The following is a 21,327-nucleotide window of genomic DNA, read 5'->3' on the forward strand; positions in this document are numbered from 1 at the left end:
TTTTTGCCCCACTGTATATGTGAAATGTGTAAACACAGTAAAACATTTCTATAATTTCAATTATATTTATTTGAAACCAGTAAAAAAACAGCACACACGCCAATCATTTAGTTATATGATCATTGAACAGAGATATTTTCAGTTTCAAACCTACTTACAAACAGATTTGCTGCTGAGCCATTATGTATATTGGGAGTGTAAAGCAGCTCAAATGTATTATCCCCTGAAGCCTATTATGTTTTGAACTGCCTTATTGTTCAAAGGTGCTACACAAAGAATCTTAAATGGTCTAAATCTTAATCCACCCAATCTCAATTGAATGTGATATTCTCAGATTGTGTCAATTACATGTTATAAAATACAAACCTCAATCTATGTAAATGTGCTAAAAACAACATAGCAGCGGAACAAGGCTAAGTAACATCGCCTGACTCCCACACACAAACCACCAGCGACCGTACATAAATAGAGAGAGAGAGAGAGAGACGGAGAGCGAGAGGGAGAGAGAGAGTATACCTACCAGTGTGCTGGCTGTGTTCCTCTCTCTGCTCTCTCCTCTGAATGTACTTCATTGGTTTATTACGGACCGGACACTGCAGCCCAGGAGAGAAGCCGAGCAGAGCTGGGATAAACCACAGAAGGGACATTATTAAAATCCAATGAGTAAACAACGGAAATGAGTGAGAGTACATCATTTATTCGAATCTTCGTGGGGGTCCTGCTCAGTGCGACAGGTAGGTCTTCACAATGCTCAGAAGTCTTTGTAATGTATGATATTGTTACCTTTATTTTTGTACTGTTATTAAACACAGGGAATATTTAATGGTTAACCATGAAGTGTAGCTTGTATTCAATAGGCTCCGAAAACGTTGTATACGAGCAAATGCTATAATAAACCAAGCGCCAACAATAACATGTAAAATAGGTAAAAGTGTGAAGTGTAAGTGATGGGTGCACAACTTAGTTTTAACCAGAAGGGGGCGGTATATAGAAAGGGACTGCCAGCGCATTGTGCACGGAGGGCAAACAAAGAGCTTCACATTGGGTTATTCGAAAATGGCTTTTAATCTGAGTCTTTTAGAATAATACCTTTCAAAGAACTTTAAAAGCCTTTGACCAGCCGTCACAAACAAAGGTTTATGGAATATAAATATCTTAAAATCCGGCCCCTTACTTAATTTGTTCAAATTAAAAGCGTTTGGATAAGCCTATCTATGTAACAGTGTTGCGGCTACTGGCATTGACCAAAGCTGCACATCTCCAAGGAGAGCTGAAAAACAGCCGAAATGTATTTCACAGTTCTGAATGTACACCAAAGTGAGATCTTGAAAAGATTTAGAAGAAGCTGAGGATATAGAGCTTGCCTCAATAATTAATTACCTGAATTGTAAATGGCTTAAGTCCACAAATACAATTTCTCTAACGTTTGGTGTTTGACAACTGTTCGTTTTTTGTTAATACAATTGTTTTAAAACAGTATTTAAAAGTAAAGGGCGTTTGGTGGCTAATTGGGAAAGTTGGGGAAATCTTTGATGGCTTCTACTCAAACTAAAAGTGAAACTGTTTTTCATTCTACTTATTTCCAACTTCAAATTTTCCAAAGAAACAACACCTTCTTGGATATCCAATCTGTATCCAGGATGTGTCATTAAACTCTATTTGCTCTATATCTTCTCATTCAATCACAGTTATTACTGGAGAAATCCACAGCGCCCTAAAACCTTGTTTGATACATTCAAGTTAAGGGAAATGCCTCTGTAATTGAAACACTTAAGTTTATTTTTTACCCCATTTAGCTGCTATTGTTGACGCACATTGTGCATGCACTCAAAAACCAACTAAGCTGTTGTTGATGCATTTTAATCACCTTACAAACAAAGGGAACAAATGCAAGGACATTTTTCTCTTGTGACAATTATGTGAATGTGCTACAATATGTCCCAAGCTGCAGGTGTATTTACCTCCTGTCCCATTGAGTTGAGCCCCCCCAGTGTTGTGGTGAGATATGGAGACTCGGTGTCAGTCAACTGCAGCACATCGGAGAGCCTATTTGATGGAATTGGCTGGGAGGCTTCACAAGGAGGCAAAAGTCTAGAGAGTGTCACCCATATGGCCTGGACAGTGGAGAAGCTAACAGAATGGACAATTTCTCCCTCATGCTACATCAACCCGTTCCCGGAGAGTTCCTTTCAGCAGTGTCTCAAGAACCCTAAAGTTGTACTTTACAGTAAGTCTTGCTCATTTTGAGGGAAATCAGAATGATACTCTGTCTGATACTATGTCTAACAATGTATCTACTTTTTCTCCAGCATTCCCAGAAAACATCAGTCTCAGCTCCAGCAGTGGCCCACTTATGGAGATGTCTGAAGGGGAGAAACATAACTTCACATGTGACATCCAGAATATAGCTCCTGTTATAAATCTCACCGTAAAGTGGTACAAAGGAGATGAAATGGTCTATGAAGACACTTTTAAAGATCCCAGTAAGGAACCAGTGAATCAGTCATCTATATTTAGCTTCATACCGACCAGACAAGACAACAGAGTAACATTCAGATGCGAGGCACACTTGGACCTCCGACCTGAAGGTCCACAACTAAATGCATCTTCACAAGAGTATAATATTACAGTATTTTGTAAGTATATAATGCATACTCACTCACCAATCTGAAAGCCTATTTAAGTTATATAGGCTTTAAGAAAACTGTCAATTGTATTTTGTATTTCTATTGTTATTTCATATGTTATCTCCATCAAGGTTTGTTTTTCTTCTGCCGGATTACAGAGACAGTACATACCTGATTTACATGAATACAGTTGGAAGGGTGTAGCATGGGCTAATAAAGAACCCATTACATTATTGTTAAGTAATTCAAATGCCCTTTGAGAGGTCTGCAAAAATAAAAGGGCACTTGAAGAGCCAATGCTAGGTCAATAAAGCAATAATTAGATCAACTGAAAATGTATAAGCAACTGTTTAAACTACTAATCCTGTCATTTGTCAAGAATAAATACCAAACATTTGACCTGTTGGACTACAAGACACTTTGTGATGTCACCTTGAGCTGTAGCAATTTGTGATTTTTTCCCTTTTTAAATTTTACACACAAAAAATTATTCAACAAAAGAATGACTAGATTAATCAAAAAAGAATATAATCACAAGTTACAAGTGTCATTTAAGCCTAAAATGATTTTTCTCTGTTGAATAAAAGTACAATAGTATAAATTCTTGTTGTTTTTGGTTCTGTATAGTTGGACCAGAGGTTCAATGTGCTGCTGTACTGGAAGGAGAAACATTGGAAAGAAGATGCTCTGTAATGGGATATCCTATACCGACGGTCACATGGTCGAAAAATGGAACATCCATAGAACCGACCGAGCCTTTGAGCAGGGAGAACGCAGGCATGTACTTCGCTGTAGCTGAAGGCGCTGAATCAACCACAACGGAACACTGGATTGTTGTGTGGTGTGAGTATCACAGTCATCAGCACAAACAGCAATCACATGAGCATAAAGACAATATTAGTGGTGGGGTTACTGTATATTTACAACATTTTGCACATATATTTTACACAGATTCTGGGTTCTGCTTTTCCTGTTGTCAGGATTGTTCCTTTAATCTGTAGTAGTGTTTTACTTAAGTTTAAAAAGCAATACTACAGTATAAAAATGATTCTACTGCAAGTGTCAAGGCTTAAAGTAACAGTAAAGACGTCTGTTCATCTTAACATACTTAGGTATAAAACTCTTCAAGTACTTTTCATGCAGAATGCCCAACTTGTTACATTATTATATTTTTTGGTTACTATTAAATATCCCTTAATGTGTAATTAGACTTTTACTATTTGTATCTGCTTGAGATGGGTTAGGTTAGGGTTAGGGTTTAACCCTTAGGGTTAGGGTTTAACAACTTTAAACAACTCAACACACCGACAAGATTCAAATAAGAACAGATGAAAACTTTACAAAACTTTAAACTGCATGGAAAGTAATTCACATAAAAGTCTGTTTATATAAATGTCTGATAAATGTAGTGAACTATGAACACCACTTGCTAGCTGTTGTATTGTCAATCCACTGTATACTAAAGAACAAGTGTTTTTGTTACCAGATAAACCAGAGTTGAAGTGTCCGAGCAATTACACTGCACTGGAGGACGCTCCTCACAACCTCTCATGCACTGTTGAGGGCTTTCCTAAACCTGAGGTTATGTGGTTTAAAGATGAAGACGAGGTGGCCCTTCCAGAAAGCTTGACAAGAAGTGATACAGGACAGTATGTGATCTCAGCTTCAAACAATCTGTCAAGTATCAACGTCACAGTGGAGATAAATGTCGTATGTAAGTTATTCTGATGAAAATCCTCAATATTTACTTTTCGTTTGAGCGTTTTTCTCTATTATGACTTATATTGTTTCACTGTTGTCTGTAGACCCACCATCCCAGATAGTCGAGCTTGAAGACTCAGAAGTTGATGTTGGTTCCGATGTGTGGTTGAAGTGCTCCTCAACGGGGAACCCACGACCAAACTATCTCTGGGATTATTATCAGACTGCCAATGTGGTGGAGGAAAATGAAGATGGAGTGTCCCGTCTGCACATCCATAACGCTACTGTATACAACAAGGGCTCCTACACATGTCACGCCTGGAATGACAGAGGAAATGTCTCTAAAACAGCCACAGTCACGGTAAAAGGTAGGGTCAATATTATGTATACTAGGCTGTCACAGTATCAGATTTCTCCTATGTGATTATGATGCCAAAATAATTCCCCAAAAATATATATCGGCCATATCTACAGAATTGTTCAAAAACTAAAATTCTGTCAGTCTAATTCATTTTTTAACATTATTGTGCATTTCTTGTCTTTTTGGCAAATAGTAACAATAATTTGTATAGGGAAACAAAGAAAGAACAGAAATAGCCTTTAATCTAGGAGGCTCTGAATTATTTGCACAATAAAAAGAATGCTGCTGAATAGGCGAATATAAGAAGTTTTTTTTTTTAGCCATGACTTCAAAGACCTTAAATGACAAACCAGTACACCACAAACATTTATTTTAAAGGAGAAAATCATGAAATAAACATGGAATAACACCGATCAGTGCTGCATGTTCTCACCAGTTGGCACATCACTAGAAATAATGTATAAAACAAGTTCACAGTACGAAACCACTTGAACTCACCAGACAGATTAGCTGAGCGAACACAAGGCCAGTTCATGTTGGGAGGGTCCTCTTTAAGGCTACCAAGAGGAAGGAACTCCATTATCGCTGCATAACTTGTCCCCCTGTCAATCACAATGCAAACAGCACCCATCCTCCTATCTTGATTTTTGAAGGCTACAATGGCTTGTTGGCTATCTTGTTATTGAAGCTCAGTTTGCTGTTTGTTGAAGCTCAAAATATTGACGTACAATATATTTTCAATACTAACAGAGGGAGGGCAGAGACCCAAAATCCATTGCTTAAAATCTATTAATTTTGCAGGTCACCCTTGAAAAAGAGATCTTTTGATCTCAAGGGGCTTTCACCTGGTTAAATAAAGGCTACAAACAAACAATTAAGCACCACAAACTTAGAGAGTACTTATTGAGCACTGCTTTGCACATGCAGGCACTGTATTTTCATATTTGAAGACCGAGGAAAGTTGAGGACTTATCCAGTTCAGTACAACAGCCTTTGTACTTGAAATGTTGCTGTGATTATGGGATTTCCGTATGTCGATCTCCTTCATCCAGCACTTGACGGCTTCAAAGCTTTCACTACCCTAGCTCTGCCACTAGCTCTCCTGTCTGACTGGTATTACAAAAAGAGACTCTGGATAACTAAATATTTCTAAAACTTAAGCACATTTTTTTTAACACACTTAACTTAGTTGGGGAACAGACTCTCATTTTGTAATGTGTAGGCTACAATTCATATTTATTGTTTTAAACCTATTGTCAATGTAAGCCTTTACGATATATTATTTACCAAACACTTTTAATTGAACCCAATGAACTCTAAAGGGACTCATTTGAATACATTCACCATTTTTATAACTATCTTTTTATCATAATGCTAAAACAAGCTAACGTCTCACTGTAGCCAACTGGCACCGCTCATAGTTACATTACAGATAGCGTGGGTGTGAGGGCTTGCAGTGTGTGTGTGTGTGTGTGTGTGTGGGGGTGTGTGTGTGTGTGTGTGTGTGTGTGTGTGTGTGTGTGTGTGTGTGTGTGTGTGTGTGTGTGTGTGTGTGTGTGTGTGTGTGTGTGTGTGTGTGTGTGTGTGTGTGTGTGTGTGTGTGTGTGTGCGTGCGTGGGGGAGGGTTGTTTCCCATGGCTGTTTCCCAATTTCCTCTGCCGTGATGTAGAGCTGGGAGCAGTGCCTACAACCATAGCTTAGCTTAGCTTTCTTCCAAAAAGTCAACAAGTAGCCTCCGGCTGGTCCCATGTAGCTGAGGGGAAGCAAGATAAACCTCAGAGGCGCTCAGTCTAACGGAAGAGGGTCGACCGCAGCTGGAGAAACTTTATTCTAATGGAAGATTTAAACTTTCTTCGTCTACTTTCAGTCCTCTTGGCGTTAGAGCTGCTGTCGCTTTCTAACGGGACACCGAGTAAGTTGAGAGTTAAGTTTTAGACCTCATGTTTTATTTTGTGTCGACTCGAGATTAAAGTGGCCCCATTAGGCTGGTAGATTTATAAGGAACGAAACACGGGATTGTATTGGTCTATTTATGTAGAGTGCTGAGTGATGAGCTAATTTAAAGCAACAGTAAGTTTTAGCTAGTTAAAAATAAACGGGCTATTCAGATGTTGTTGTTATGTAGTAATTATATGTGCTTTGAATGGGAACACATAATAATTGTGTGTGTTTGTGTGAAGGATTATGGAAAAACAAGTGCTTTAGGGGTGTAATAATTAGTTAGTATGACCTTTTGTCCATCTAATCTAATGTGTCAAGCCTCCTCTCACATCCTGTGTCTATTACAGTTAGTTGATAACATTGTATGTACATTTCCAATTTAGATTACAGTGAATGGCAAATGGGTTTGGGAATTTGACGCATATATCTTGAGATAATGATATAACGTTAAAGTCAAACATAAAGAATGGAGGAAAGCAAATGTAGACCGTTCCTATGGGAGGGGGGTATATCCTTCCTGAGCCTTTTCCTGTTTCCTCCTGAGACCCAGCTTTTGTTCGTCAGTCATTCCACAACATTTCAACACAACCCTTGATGAGGAAATGTTGTGTTAAGATAATGGATGTGTGTAGACTTTGAATAACATTTCATGCCCCTTCTGCATTCCTCAGGTGCCGGGCAAGAATGCCCCATCGAAATAACTCCGGAGAGGATGGTGGTACAATACCAAGACAGAGAGCAACGTGCGACATGTAATGCAACATCAACCGACCACCCTCATGCGAAAGAAATCTACTGGCAGGTTCTGCATGGTGACAAAATTGACAGCTCGAGTTGGTCTGTTGACACCTATAAAGACTGGGACCCAAAGCCTGTTTGTACTGCAATATTTAATGTACGAGGAATGTGCCAGAAACATTTAAACTTCACCCTCTACAGTATGTATTTCTAACTTTTGGACTTTAATTTTTATCAACCTTTAACATGTTTCTAAAATGTCGGAAGAATCCTGATTTAAAATTGTGATTTCCTCTCTTCAGAAACACCAGACAATGTCTCCGTTTCTACTGTGGATAACTTGAGCTCAGTGGTGGATGACAAGGAGTTCCAGCTGCAGTGTGACATTACCAACGTTGCTCCTGCAGGGAACCTCGTTGTGCAGTGGTACCGAGGGAATACAACCTTACCAAAAGGTGAGGAATGGTTTTAGGACTGTTCACCCCAAAATCAAAATCTTACCAATTAGGGTTATGTATTAATCTAGATTGTTTTGGGTGTTAGTTACAGAGTGTTAGAGATATTGGTACTCAGCGCCCATAAATATTTTTGAAAATATCAAGACATTTTTCCTTGTACGATGTGAGGGTCTAAGGACAGAGGGTGTCGTATTGTCATACTGATATTCTGTACACACTGTGAAGACCACTGAGACAAATGTAACATTTGTGATATTGGGCTATATAAATAAACATTGATTGATTGATTGACATGACTTCCCTAAAATTACCCAGTTACTCAAGATAATCCACAGATCTTGTTCCGAAAGTGTTTCATGTAGGAACACTCCCACAAACCGTATAACCATGCTAAAACAATTGACACCTACTCATGGACGTAACAACAGGTAACTTATTTACAATGACAACCTGGCAGAAGACAATGCCTCTTGAGGGGAAGCTGTGTAGGGGCTTAAACAGACATGTGCCCACATGAAGTAATTATTCAGCATACATTAATATAACCTATCATGGGGGACAAATTAGGACTTGTATTTACAGGATTAATGACAACAGATCCTACACAGCCCATGTGTAATTAGCCTTCATATTCATTAGTTATCCTAATGATGATAGGCCTCATTTCCTTTTTTAATCAGATGTTGCTCATTAAACAACCAGCATTATTAGTGGAAAGGAAAGTGGTGTGGACTGTGAGGGACATTTGTAAACGTGATCACGTTTTGATTAGACATGATATGACTAGTTTCTTACCAGTTTATCTAATTTTTGCATCTATGTTTGACTCATTTCATGATACTATCTGCAAACCACTTTTTATTTTGTTCTGTTTGTATGTTTCTACAACCTAAGGACAAAAACATTGCATCCATGTTCCATGTGCAAGGTTTAAGTATTTATTTAAGAGACTTTAATTGTGTAAATGTAAAATCAAACAACTTACTTTTAATTTCCCCCCCAATTGTCCAGGTTCACTGCGAGTGAGTGGCTGCCTGCCTGAGAACAACACAAATTGTGACATCAAGACTGTCCGGTCCCCGCTGAACGTGTCGTCTACCATCAGCTTCACTCTGAACAGAAATGACAAGAGCGCAGAGTTCAGATGTGAAGCGATATTGGATCTTGGAGCTGAAGGACCAAAGCCTCGTCCAAACATGATGTCCAGTCCTCTGAACATCACCGTCTACTGTAAGATCACACTTACTGCTGCTCAGTAGATCATCATCACTGTAAGATCAAGTGATGATGGACATTCAATGATAATTACATACTTAAACTCATGAAGAGAGGTTGTCGGAGAGTGCTCTCAATACGAAATTCTATTTTCCTATTAAAGATTCAAACATCCTTAACTGATGTAGAAAACAGCAGAGTGAAGAGAATGGAGACATGTTGATGCTTCCGCAGTGTGTATTGATGCATCATGCAAATATAGGCAGATGTTAATATTTGTAACTTTATTATTTTATTATTATTCAGTGTTTTTTTCTCTCCCTCTTATGTTATGTATTTTATTTTATCCTATTTTTGAGTTGTATGCCATGTTTACTATTATGATCCAGTTTTGTATTTGCCATGGATTATGTTATTCTATACTGTGTTAATTCAATGTTAATTCTGTCCATTTCAACAAGTATTGTTGATTTCGTGTTCATTTCCTTGAGGAAGAAATTGTAAAAATGCACATTTATAATGTTTTTTGCTCTTTATTTCTCAACAGATAAGCCCAGCATTAATACCACAAAGCTTCCAAAGAGGATCCCAGTGTTCAGAGGTTATCCTGAAGAGCTTGTCTGTGAAGCCGAGGGTCACCCCCCTCCGGAGATCGAGTGGCTGTACAGCGAAGACAAAGTGCCCCACAAGTCTGGAGACACACTCATCGTGTATGAAGCCGGCCGCTACACATGCAACGCCACGAATGAAGTGGATTCCACCTATCATGCAGTGGAAGTGATTTTAAAAGGTAAACATGTAGTTAAACAGATCTCTTGCAGGGGGTTGAAGCAAGTAAATATAAAACATTATATAAACTAAAAAACTAATATTCATGAGTTTCTGCTGCTCAAATCTTTATTATACTAGATCAATTATACTATTTTGCTCTAGACAGCCTTTATTCGCAAAATATATTTCATGAGTAGGGGTTAACCTTAAGGAGCAGAGCAAAAATACATACAGGTTCAAGGACGATTTTGTCCACCTATTTAAATCCATTACACAATGCCGCCGTGATCTTTTTGAGCGATTTGCCGGAGGGATGGATGGAGGTAAAGGTACGTTTGTTGGAAAGTTAAGCTTATTTTTTTACAATGATTTGCTTGCTGTTGTAATAGTTTATCATTATAGATGTTCCATGTTTTATATTTTATAAACCCAATAAGCCTGTCTTCCTGCCTTAATGTTACGTTCAAATTGTAAGTTTATATTTAGAATTACACTTTTATTTGTCAGTTTTTCATCCAAATAGCAAAGTGCATCTTTATTTATCCTGCAGTAGAAACCATTATGATATTTCTGGCATAAAAGTTCAAATGTAATATGCATGTGTTGAAGTATGAAATATATCTGACACTTGTATTTTTAGCCGTTAATTCTAATATTCATAAATGTTAATATGTTGCCTGTTTGATTTCCTTACAGAGGACTACCTTCCGCTCATAGCTGGATTTGTGGCTGTCACAGTAGTTGCCATCTCCATCGTCTTCCTCTTCATCTACTCAATCTACTACAAGAACACCAAGATGCGTCGCTACAGTCTTAAAAATGCCAAACTTGACACTCAAAGTGGCAACGTAGCCCACTACGGATGTGACATGCAGTTTCCTATGACTAAACTGTCTTAGCAGAACATCTATAGGTAGCACAGACTGAACAGCTGACCACTCTGAATGCATCTCTCTGCCACCAGAAACTAAAGTGTGACTCAGCCTGCAGGCTCACACTGGACAAGCCTGCATCTATTTTCCCACATACAATAGTATTTTACCATTTATGGAATAATCTAATCATACAAAATAATGAACCTTGGCTTGAGATGTAGACTTTTATATTTACTACTGGATTTGACCTTTTCACTGGAAAGGAAGAAGAGGAGCAAGGGCTCAAAATGCCAAGAAAACTGTTTTAATGTATTTTCACTATAGAACATATTAAGTATGATTATGAATGTTTTTTGTCCACATTGGTTTCACCAACGCTTGTGCTTCTCATTATGCCCCCTTAATATTCACTCAAACTCAGATCTCTGTGTGAAATTGTTTTTAAAAACCAAACATGATTTTGTAAAGCACAGGAAGTGATGACCCTGAAACTGCTGTGGTTTTAATTTCTACTAACAGGAAGTTTGCAGTGTTTTCGCCTCTCAGAAGGTGTGACATTGAATCAGCTCTTCTCACAGTATTGCTTGTACATACTATTCATTGACCCCATTGTCCCTTTACTATTCTTTGTAAGCCACTCTGCACTTCTTTCTGAGTGTGTAGCCTTCTCTGTGCCAGGTTGTGCCTTATTGTGTCTGGCTTTGGCCTTATGGGACAAATTGTCTTGTGCCACAGTTGTAATGGCATTTATTGCCTATTACAATTTTAGATTCCGGATGTTTTATGTAAATGCAAAACAATTATATTTATTTATGAGAAACAGCAAAGGTAAAACTATTTAGTATTGAACATGGAGAACAGTCTGGTGTGTAAATGTAAATTCAATGTGAGGGACATGAAAAGATTTGTGAATAAAGCTGTAAATATTTGTGACTGATGTTAAACTGTATTTTAATAATAAAATGGCTTTTAAAACAGATTGTTTTGTTATCGAAAGCTTGCATGCATGCATGAATACATCTGATGTGTATAAATGTATGATACAAAGCTACATAACACTATTTTTATTGTGTCTTCAAGCAACAATTATAGTGCAATACTGTTGTTTATATCCAAAACTGCAAATGTATCCGTGCCTGGTTAATCTATTTCAGAGTATAGACCCGTGAGAAATCCCACACTTGAAATGTCTTGTCTGTATATTTGGAAGGAGGAACAAACAATAAATCAAAAGAGTTAACATCTAATTAAAGCTAACCAAGAGGGGGCGTGCATATCCGTGTTCCTCCAGCAGCACTATCTATCCTGCAGACTGGTCTTCTAAAACTATGGTCTGTCTCGCTAACTGGCTCCATACAAAGCACACACTTTCCAAGTCTGAACGTGTTGCTGGACCGGCTCCACGGGAGGGTGCTGTTAACTGAAGCCAGCCGGTTTTGCGAGCTGGATTGCAGCCTATATTTGCTGCCTTCTAATGCTGTAGGAAATATTGTTGTTAATCAAGAAACACTTCCTGTTTTAGAGGAGAGGTTTATCTGGAACGCGAATTTTCGGATGTTATTCAATCGATTAATAAATCAGTCGATAAAGCAGACTAAACAAATCAATCATCCTTCCTTCAATCCTGCATTCAGTCGCCGCCTATTGACCATTGACACTGTTTACTTCCGACCAACACATGCTACTCTAGAGGCTAATGTTTGAAAATTACGAGGAGCACTTCAACTTCAATGCATCACACATGGATAATGTTACAGTACCTTGGTGACTTACGATGTGATCTCATCTCACTTTTACACGGTCACCAAATGAAAGAGAAAGTTGCTTCGAAGGACTCGAATTTAATCAACTGTACTATGTATTAATCTTATTTAGTCCTAAAAGTGCTTCTGGTTTGTACGACGGATAAATCATGAAGTTGTTCCTCGTTTTAAGCGTCTTTATAGCGTTTACAGGTAAGTGTTTTGCATTGTAGGCTATGTAAAGTTAGAAGGCCAACTTGTTTTTGTATTTTGCTGACCTCCGCCCATTGTTTGCTTTATCTTCTTAAGGCTGATCTGACTCAAATGGTTTGCTTTTTATAACAGCGGGTCGAAATTGAACCATTATCAGGGCAGCCATACATAAGACACGAATATGTGGCGTAAAATATATGACCTATTTTTGGTAAATAATATTAATGTATTTAATGTTTACACTTGGAATGATTTAAGAACGTTTTCAACTATCAGAACGAGCAGGGCACAACGTATTGTTAGTGTAAACACTTTTACAGTTGCATGCATTTTCTTGTATCAATTGTAAAAAGAAATCTGTGGTGTGAAGTAAGCCTACTATTTTTCCAACAATTATCACTGCAACCTTTTCAACGTGTCCCATCAGCTTTTGCTTGGTCAAACACCTATATTTTAAACATAATGCTGTTTAAAACTCTACTTTTTTTTTTTACTGTGTATACTGTAAACTATATTTACCCTTTACTTTTAGGAAAGCCTGTGAGTTCCTCCTGTGAAATTGAATTCAGCCCTCCCAAAGTTGTGGTGAGATTTGGAGACCCCTTCTCGCTCAACTGCATCTCAACATCCAACCAGATCGATTCAATGGGCTGGGAGGCTATTTACGGAACAGGTACAGGACTACAGGATGGGGTATCTTCAGTTGCCTTAAAAATAGACTCTGTGAAGGACTGGAAAATGGAACCTCAGTGCTTCGTTAATCTCGAAAATGGTGTTCAGTGTTCAGAAACCCTAAACTTCACAGTTTACAGTAAGTAGCTTTTAACTTTTTTATGTTAATTATTAATGGAGTTTTTGATAATTCAGTGCTTGTGATGTTGTATAGTTTTGCCAATTGTCACTCTTTTTTTTAATACAGAAATGCCGGACTTCATCTCTCAGCCAAGTCAAATGGACCCCATGGTCGAGGGTGAAAAGTATCGCTTGCAGTGTGACATTGTAGATGTTGCACCAATAAGACACCTCTTTGTGGTCTGGCACATAGGAAATACTATAATCTATAAAGACTCATTTAATGATGACACTACATTTCCAGTCAATACTTCATCCGTCTTAAATCTGACTGCTCAAAGAGGCTATAACGGAGCTCAGGTCTGGTGTGAAGCAAATATGTTATTTTCACCACCGGTACAAAGCCTTCCCAAGATCCAGTCCAAGCCTCAAAAACTGATTGTACTGTGTAAGTTTTTAATGCAATCTTGAATTAGCCATAACAGTTCTAGATGTTTTTTTAAAGAGAATATGGTGTTTGTTTTGCGTCTGAATTTCTCTCTGTTTTTCTCTCTGTCTGTATTTTCAACACATTTTTTCCTCAGACTCGCCAACCTTCACCAAGCCCGAAAATGAGACGTTTGAACTCTCAGCTAGGAATAAAATAATGTTGAATTGCACTGCTACAGGAAACCCAATGCCGGTATACAGCTGGGGTTTCGCACACCCAATACAACAGACGAAGAAGAATGACAGTCAGCTCATTTTGACCCCATCCATTCGGCTTCCAGGGACCTACAACTGCACAGCGTCTAATACCCAGGGCTCCAGCACCAAGTATTTCACAGTCATCGAAGCTCCAAGTAAGATATTTTTCATAAAATGTTACAGCAACTCTATTATTGTCTTGCAGTTTTGATAATTCTATAATTGCTTAATGCTATTGTTTTCCATCAGGTAGTCACCCTGGAACCACTGCTGGAATTTTAATTGCTTTGTTCTTAGCAATAATCTTTATTTTGGGATGTGTGGTTTATCACAAACAGAGAAACTCTTCTGCTGCATAGATAGTCTGAACAGATGAGCTGAGACAGAATGTAACAAAAACTCCCGTCTCCCACAGGGAACCGCACTACCTTTGCAGCCTTGGTTGGAGGATTTGTGTTCCTGGGAGCCGTGCTCTTCATTGGCGGTCTTCTTTTTGTGAAACCTGATGGCACGTTTTCTTTCAGCAAAGTCGGCTATCTCTAAGGACAGCTTGCCTCATCAGGACCTGTATGAGGCCAATTTTTTTTTATTCAATTTTGCATGGGTTTGCCATGTAAGTAGTACATTTTTAAAGTTTTTTGGTGCTTGGATTAACATATTGTCATGTATCTTAAAGGCCTAGAGGTATAATCAGTTTGCTCGGCTATTTTGTGGCGTCATTATCATGCTTGGGTGCTGTAGCTTTGACATTGCATTGCTTCAGCTGTCTGTAAAGCTCAACTAATCAATATTGCTATATTAACAAACGGCACATTTACATGCGCTCAAGACATCAGGTTACTTGGAGAAACCAGGGATATATTTGGTACACATCTCCCCTTTCAGCTTCCCACTCTGCTGTCAGAGACACACTTTTCCTGTCTGAAGTCTGTGTCCTGCACGAAAGCTGACTCTAACCCAGGTTATTTACTAGGTGCATGCAAGCGCAACGGAGCATTAACACCCAACTTTGCAGCTCTACAGAGCTTTTTAACTTCCTTAAGCTCTTTGTTTTGGTTTTGTGGCCTGAACATTTGCTGTATGTTTCTGTCTTAGTAACTCTCAGCCACCTTTTATCAGCAGGAAGGTTTTTTCAGCAACACTTCTGGTAAACCAACTGTATGCTACTTGTCTAACAACAAAGCAACAACATGGGGAAGGAATTTGAGCATGGAAGAGACAAAAGTTTTTCTAAGAAATTAGTATAGACTGTATGTTGGAGACTTGCATAGAGCTGATAGAAGAATGTATATTAGAAACACTATTACATGTATAAGGCCAAAGTGGGTGTGTCAAATTGTTATAGAGTTATTCTGCCTCCAAGTGGCCGCTTTGCCTTTTGGCAGTCAGGAGCTGCAGCCCTCATCTCTTATAACTTAAACAAAATGTCTAATGATAAGGTTGCACAAATGGATACTACTGAATGGTACTGATTCAACAACCATTGTTGCCTTATTACAGGCATTATCGCTTGTTTTCTATCCTTTTTTTCAACTAACCAAACAAGACCAAATGTTAAGGCAAAAATGGAGTTGATCTATTCTACATGATGTTTTTATCCACTCAGGTCAATGGTCACTACATACTTTCCAGACACTACAATTGTTATAGTAATTACTTGAGAGTGCCTGTACTGCAACTGGGCAGTTTTATTTTTATGAATAAATTGTGCTATTTCATGTTATGTAAAATATTTTTTACCAAATGTTTTTTTTTAAATATGCGTTGGTACAGCTCTGGAATGTTGGTTTATTTTTGCACTGAAAAGACTGACCATGCAATTTCTGTAACGTTCCTTCAATTTTATATGAAAAGACATGCGGACAGATGCTTTTTATTAAAATTTCGTGATTATGAGCTACTAAATCCTGTGTCAGATATACAATTTTTCTGATGTATTGGTTAAAAATAAAACAAAAGACTGTTCTTCATTGTTAACTGCTGTTATCAAAGACGAATTCTTTCAAAAAAGGGATGTTGTGAATTATCCAAGGGGTTTTAAAGGGAAAATAACTGATTATTTGATCCAAAATGTTAATTTCCCCAAATCCTTAGGCAGAATACTAAATGAGGGATAGACGGAAATCCCCTGGATCTCTCTCTGTCTCTCTCTTTGGCTTACATTATGCGGTGATCAGGCTGCCATACTAATCAGTATTGCACAAATTGAATGTAAAGGAGAGCATTTGTTATCCTGCCTACGGTTGTCAATATAAACCTATTTTTTTCTGAAGGCATGTTCCTTATGTTCAATCCTTGTCATTTTCACTAAAGGTTTTGCAAGAAAGCACTGTTTGTGTATGCTCTGACTGTGTTGCTATAACAACCTGGCAGAGTGGATATTGCTGAATTTGTCAAGGAGTTAAAAAAAGGTTATGATAGAAACACAAGCTGAACATAATTATCTGGAGAACTTGAAGAGAGAGCAGCATATTGAAAGTGAAGCATGAACTTTAATCTGTACATTGAGATTCCCAGCTGTGCTCTCACACCATAGAGCATCCGATTACTTGCTCACTTGCACTGCAGTTGCGGTCAGAGCGGATATGCTGTGTTGCATTCTGGTCACAGTGTGAGGCTTACAAGCTACATGCTGTACCAATACTCCTGCCTGCTGGGATTTCACAAAGCATGGAGTTCAGAAGCAAGAGGATACAAGAATGCAAGCAGAACTGAAAACAGGCTGTTGTTCACAGCCAGTCATGATGGCCGAAACAACAGATCAAATCTCTGGTTGGAAAGCAGAACATGGTCACACCTAAGGCTGGAATGTAGAAAGTATAAAAACAAAACATCCCCCCTTGACCTAAATTAAATAAAGTTTGGATTCTTGTAAATATGTGTATGCATTATTTCAGTTTAAAGATATTGGGAAAGTTTGGTTGCTGGAATAGATTAATTACTTTATACTAAAACATGCTATACATGTATTACAATGATTTTTACATGCATTGAAGATGTATTGGTATATTTCAAAATTGACAACATTTTGAACACCAAATATTGTTCTCTAAGACTGGGGTTTTAAACGGATATTGTAAATTGATGTATTCATCTTGTACTTTCAGTACAATATTATTCCCGGTGATGTAATATGAATGTCTAAGGTGGGACCTGCAATGTCCTGTTTATAATGCATTTTATATAAGAGCAGTGCAGTACAAAGGATTTCGCTGTGTTTTTCAGAGGCCTGCCACCTGTTAAATTTCCCTCTTTCCCTTTCACCCCCACCCCCCTCCCCCACCCCCAAAGTCAGCTGGGATGAAGGGGGCCCTTTTGTTCCAACATAGTTCCCTGCAGAGTTGCCAAGCTTGTACAAGTTGGAATTTGTTTCTCTCTCTCGCCCCTGAATCGACGGCTCAGTGCACAAGATAACATGGGAATCACATTTTTTAGATGGATTCTGACACTTTGCATGATTTACTCCGGTAAGATTTTTGTTGTTTTCTCACTTGTTGGGGTTATAGATGCTGTTCGTTGCGGAAATGTTCTGGAAAACGATGACATCTAGTCTGTGATAAAATGAATGTGAGACCGACAATCAGAGTAACAACACGTTAAAGCATTGCTTTATTTATTCCTCGCGGAATCACTAATGATATTGTAATTAGGATTGTTGATCTCTGTAGCGTGAAAATATGCCTGTTAGTATTTCTATTACTGCAGTATGTTTCACAAGTGTAATTATGACGGGCTGACAGTTAAGCTGTAGGCCTAATTCCTTATAGAGGGCCCACAAAATAAACATGTTGTTGACATGGCATAGCCTACAAATACATCATAATCAATGTAGTGTTGTGTAATTATACACAGGCGATTGCGTTGATTTCCTGTGTTGTTGGTTGTTACACGGTAACATTACAGCCTGCATACGAAAAGAGGCCGAGTGCAACAAGTGAAAAGAAGCTGGGGGAGATGACAGGCTAAATAGACGATGACTGCTACTGTGTCCATTTGTGAAAAGTAACTAAGTCTGAGTATTTAGAAAATGTGTGTAGCCTACGTTTTACTCCATTACATTGATTTGACAGCTAGAGTTACTTTCCAGTAAAGATTATTAATATAAAGAAAATTAATATTATAGGTTAAGAGTTGTATAGTCATTCAAATAAGCTCCTCCTTTGGCAGCTGCAAAATGTACACAATGACAATAACTATACTCAATAATGGAATATTACTCTGGAATAGGCCATTCTGTTTTAAATGTGGTTACTCTGTAAGTTTGATGCTGATACTTCCACCCATTGTGTCCCAGTGTCAGGTGAAGGTTGCTCCCTGGTCCTGAAGCCCTCCAGGGTGGTGGTGGGCTTTGGGGAGCCGGTGTCGGTCAGCTGTGAGGCCACTCGCCCGGTTCGGGTCCTGGGCTGGGAGTCTGTCATCAGTGCTGCACACACTCAACAGGACCTGTCCGTCCAGTGGAAAGTAGACAGCCTCATTGATTGGATAGAGGAGCCTATCTGTTATGGTGTGTTTTTCACAGCTCCCAGACAGTGTGAGGAAAAACTCAACCTTGTCCTCTACAGTGAGTCAACCCTTTATTTAACACACAGTGTAGAAAATGATCTTATTGACTTACATGAACCTGTTTGACTTGAACTTTTTATTTATTTAGAAACCCCAGATAGTGTCTCCATCAGGCCTGTGAACCACTCTGGCCCCATGGTGGAGGGAAAAGAGTACCAGTTACTCTGCGAGGTTCAAAACATTGCTCCGGTTCAATACCTAACCCTGAGGTGGTACAAGGGGCAGACTGAGGTATACAACCACTCCTTCACTGAACTCACATCATCATCTCCTGTCCAAGTGTCGTCTATCCTCATGGTCACACCAACAAAAGCCGAAAATGGAGCACAGTACAGGTGCGTAGCGGAGCTGGAGCTCGGACCAGAGGGACCACAGCCCCCCCCCACTGTGACCTCGGAGCCTCTCAATGCCTCTGTGTACTGTAAGTCCTGAGGCTTATCTGCAAAAACAGTTATCATCAAAGTCAACTTTATTGTCAATCTTTCAGTTTGTGTGTACAGACAGAGAGATCGAAATACCTAATACAAAATACAAATATTTATAAAAATATGTATAAAAATATGTATATATAAATACACAACCAACAGACACATGTTATACATATGCACACATGAAGACATAAATAAAAGCACAACAATCAATTAATATACAAAATAACAGTCACTTCAAAATCTGTGAAAAATGTACATTAGTGCAAGACTGTCATAGCAGCGGAGAAAGTGTCTATATGTATATCTATCATATTTTTAATGTTGTGGATATAATACAGTTACTAAAGTATTTTAGTTTGACTTTTTCACGAGTATTTACATTTCCTGCGACTATACAGTATATTTCTACTACACTAGAATTTTGAGGCAACATTTTACATTTATAGAAAAATGTAAAAAAAAATTCTATTAACCCTCCTGTTATCCTCAGATTTACTTTACACCCTTTATCCTCATAGTTTAAAACTCAAGAAAATGTCTCTGGTGCTTTAGGTGTCTTAGTTGACTACCTAAATAACCATTTAAATAAAACATTACCCCAACCTTCCCCCCCACAGACCCCTTTATATGTCCAGAATTCCTATTATGTGACTATCAAAAATATATAAATAAAAAAAAAAAAAAAAAAAATGTTAAAGTAAGATCTTTTTGATGTTGTTAAAGGACTAATAACTAAAGCAGAGGCTTTTTTTTTTTACAATGGTACATTTGCATGTAATAGTCACCTCAATATCATCCTACACAATCAACACAAATATGTGTAAAATGTTGACATTTTTACATGTTTTATACTACTAAAACAGCCTGGGGTCAAATTGACCCCAAGGAACACCAATGCATACAAAGTGTGTACAGGACATTTAAAAATGATTCATGTTCATTTTATGTTTACCCATTAGTCCTCACTAAAATAGGAAAAGTCATGAAATACTAAGCAAAACAAATAATGTGAACCATCTTTTTAGATACGTTAAACATTGAATGGTGTCAAATTGACCCCAAGGATAACAGGAGTGTGAAATAATGCAAAAATAAAATCAACAAATGATCAATTTTGTAAAATTACATGTTAAAATAACACTCTTATGATCCTTTGGTGAAATTCGCAAGCTACCCTGCATACATACTTCTAATTCAATAGAATTGTATGTTCACTCAATTGAATATGCTGAATTTAATCCTTGTGATCTTTGCTCTAGTTCCTCCTACTTTCCTCGATCCGGTACCAGCGGTCTTGGACCTTACAGTAGGTGCTGAAATGACCTTAAACTGCACCGCCACAGGGAACCCTATGCCCGTGTACAGCTGGCAATCCTCCAATCCCATTCCCGAGAGGATGGGCGATGAAGCAGCTCTTACCTCCTCCTCACTGCTGCCAGGGACCTACACATGCACAGCCTCCAATACACTGGAGAAGAAGAGCAAGCAGTTTATCATCAAGGCCAAGACCAAAGGTATGAGGGGACTCTGAAGTGCACATGTAGTCTCTACACACTGCCTCTTAATCAGCATCTTCTCATGCTTTCACTTAGGTGTTTGAAACAGGAAATCCTGAGAAGGGCTCAGATGACAACAATGGACATACAAGGAGAATCCAACAATGGGGATTTTACTGCTGCTGCTTTGGAGATGGAAATGACCTTCATGACTCAACAGATATTTATGAGGATCTTGCTATCAGGCAGGATTAGATCTCAATTAAAAACAATATATTTGATATACTTTGTTTGGTAACTGTTGTTTAAACTGTCAGTATTTTAACATGAAAGTGTTCGTGAGATAGATTGGTTATTTAGGATATAGTTATGCTTTCAATGTGATATCCTTTCTCTAATTTATATATTTGCTAGATCTATTTTCGTATTAATGAAATTATCGTGTAATCTTACCAATGTGTAGCTACTCTTGATATAAAATGATGACGACATTATCATTAATGTATGCTGGAAATTAATTAGGGAACGTTAAAGATCAACCGGCCATTACTGTAAATATGAATTGTTAATTTTCTTATCTTTATGAATAAAAGTTAAATGAAAAAATATTTGATTTTCACTTTTTTGACACCTAGATTTACCTAGATTTAATTGTTTGTTTGTTTGTAGCCTTTATTTAACCAGGTGAAATATAATATATTATATAATAATTCTGA

The 21,327-nt window shown here is 38.1% G+C and overlaps 1 protein-coding gene across 1 annotated transcript; it reads left to right on the forward strand.

Annotated features, from left to right (window-relative positions):
• The first annotated feature begins 497 nt into the window (after window positions 1-497).
• On the forward strand, window positions 498-21,217 carry LOC117548613 (hemicentin-1-like). The gene is made up of 20 exons (XM_034219978.1): window positions 498-734; window positions 1,946-2,227; window positions 2,310-2,636; window positions 3,255-3,470; window positions 4,114-4,341; window positions 4,433-4,696; window positions 7,302-7,568; window positions 7,671-7,823; window positions 8,838-9,056; window positions 9,589-9,831; window positions 13,175-13,453; window positions 13,562-13,882; window positions 14,019-14,276; window positions 14,537-14,649; window positions 15,007-15,082; window positions 17,451-17,588; window positions 18,416-18,682; window positions 18,773-19,105; window positions 20,375-20,629; window positions 20,708-21,217. The coding sequence occupies exons 1-20, from the start codon at window positions 677-679 to the stop codon at window positions 20,713-20,715; spliced, it is 4,305 nt and encodes a 1,434-aa protein (XP_034075869.1). The 5' UTR covers window positions 498-676; the 3' UTR covers window positions 20,716-21,217.
• Window positions 21,218-21,327: the final 110 nt, after the last annotated feature.

Source organism: Gymnodraco acuticeps, unplaced genomic scaffold (assembly GCF_902827175.1).
Source record: "Gymnodraco acuticeps unplaced genomic scaffold, fGymAcu1.1, whole genome shotgun sequence".
Lineage (NCBI taxonomy): Eukaryota > Metazoa > Chordata > Actinopteri > Perciformes > Bathydraconidae > Gymnodraco > Gymnodraco acuticeps.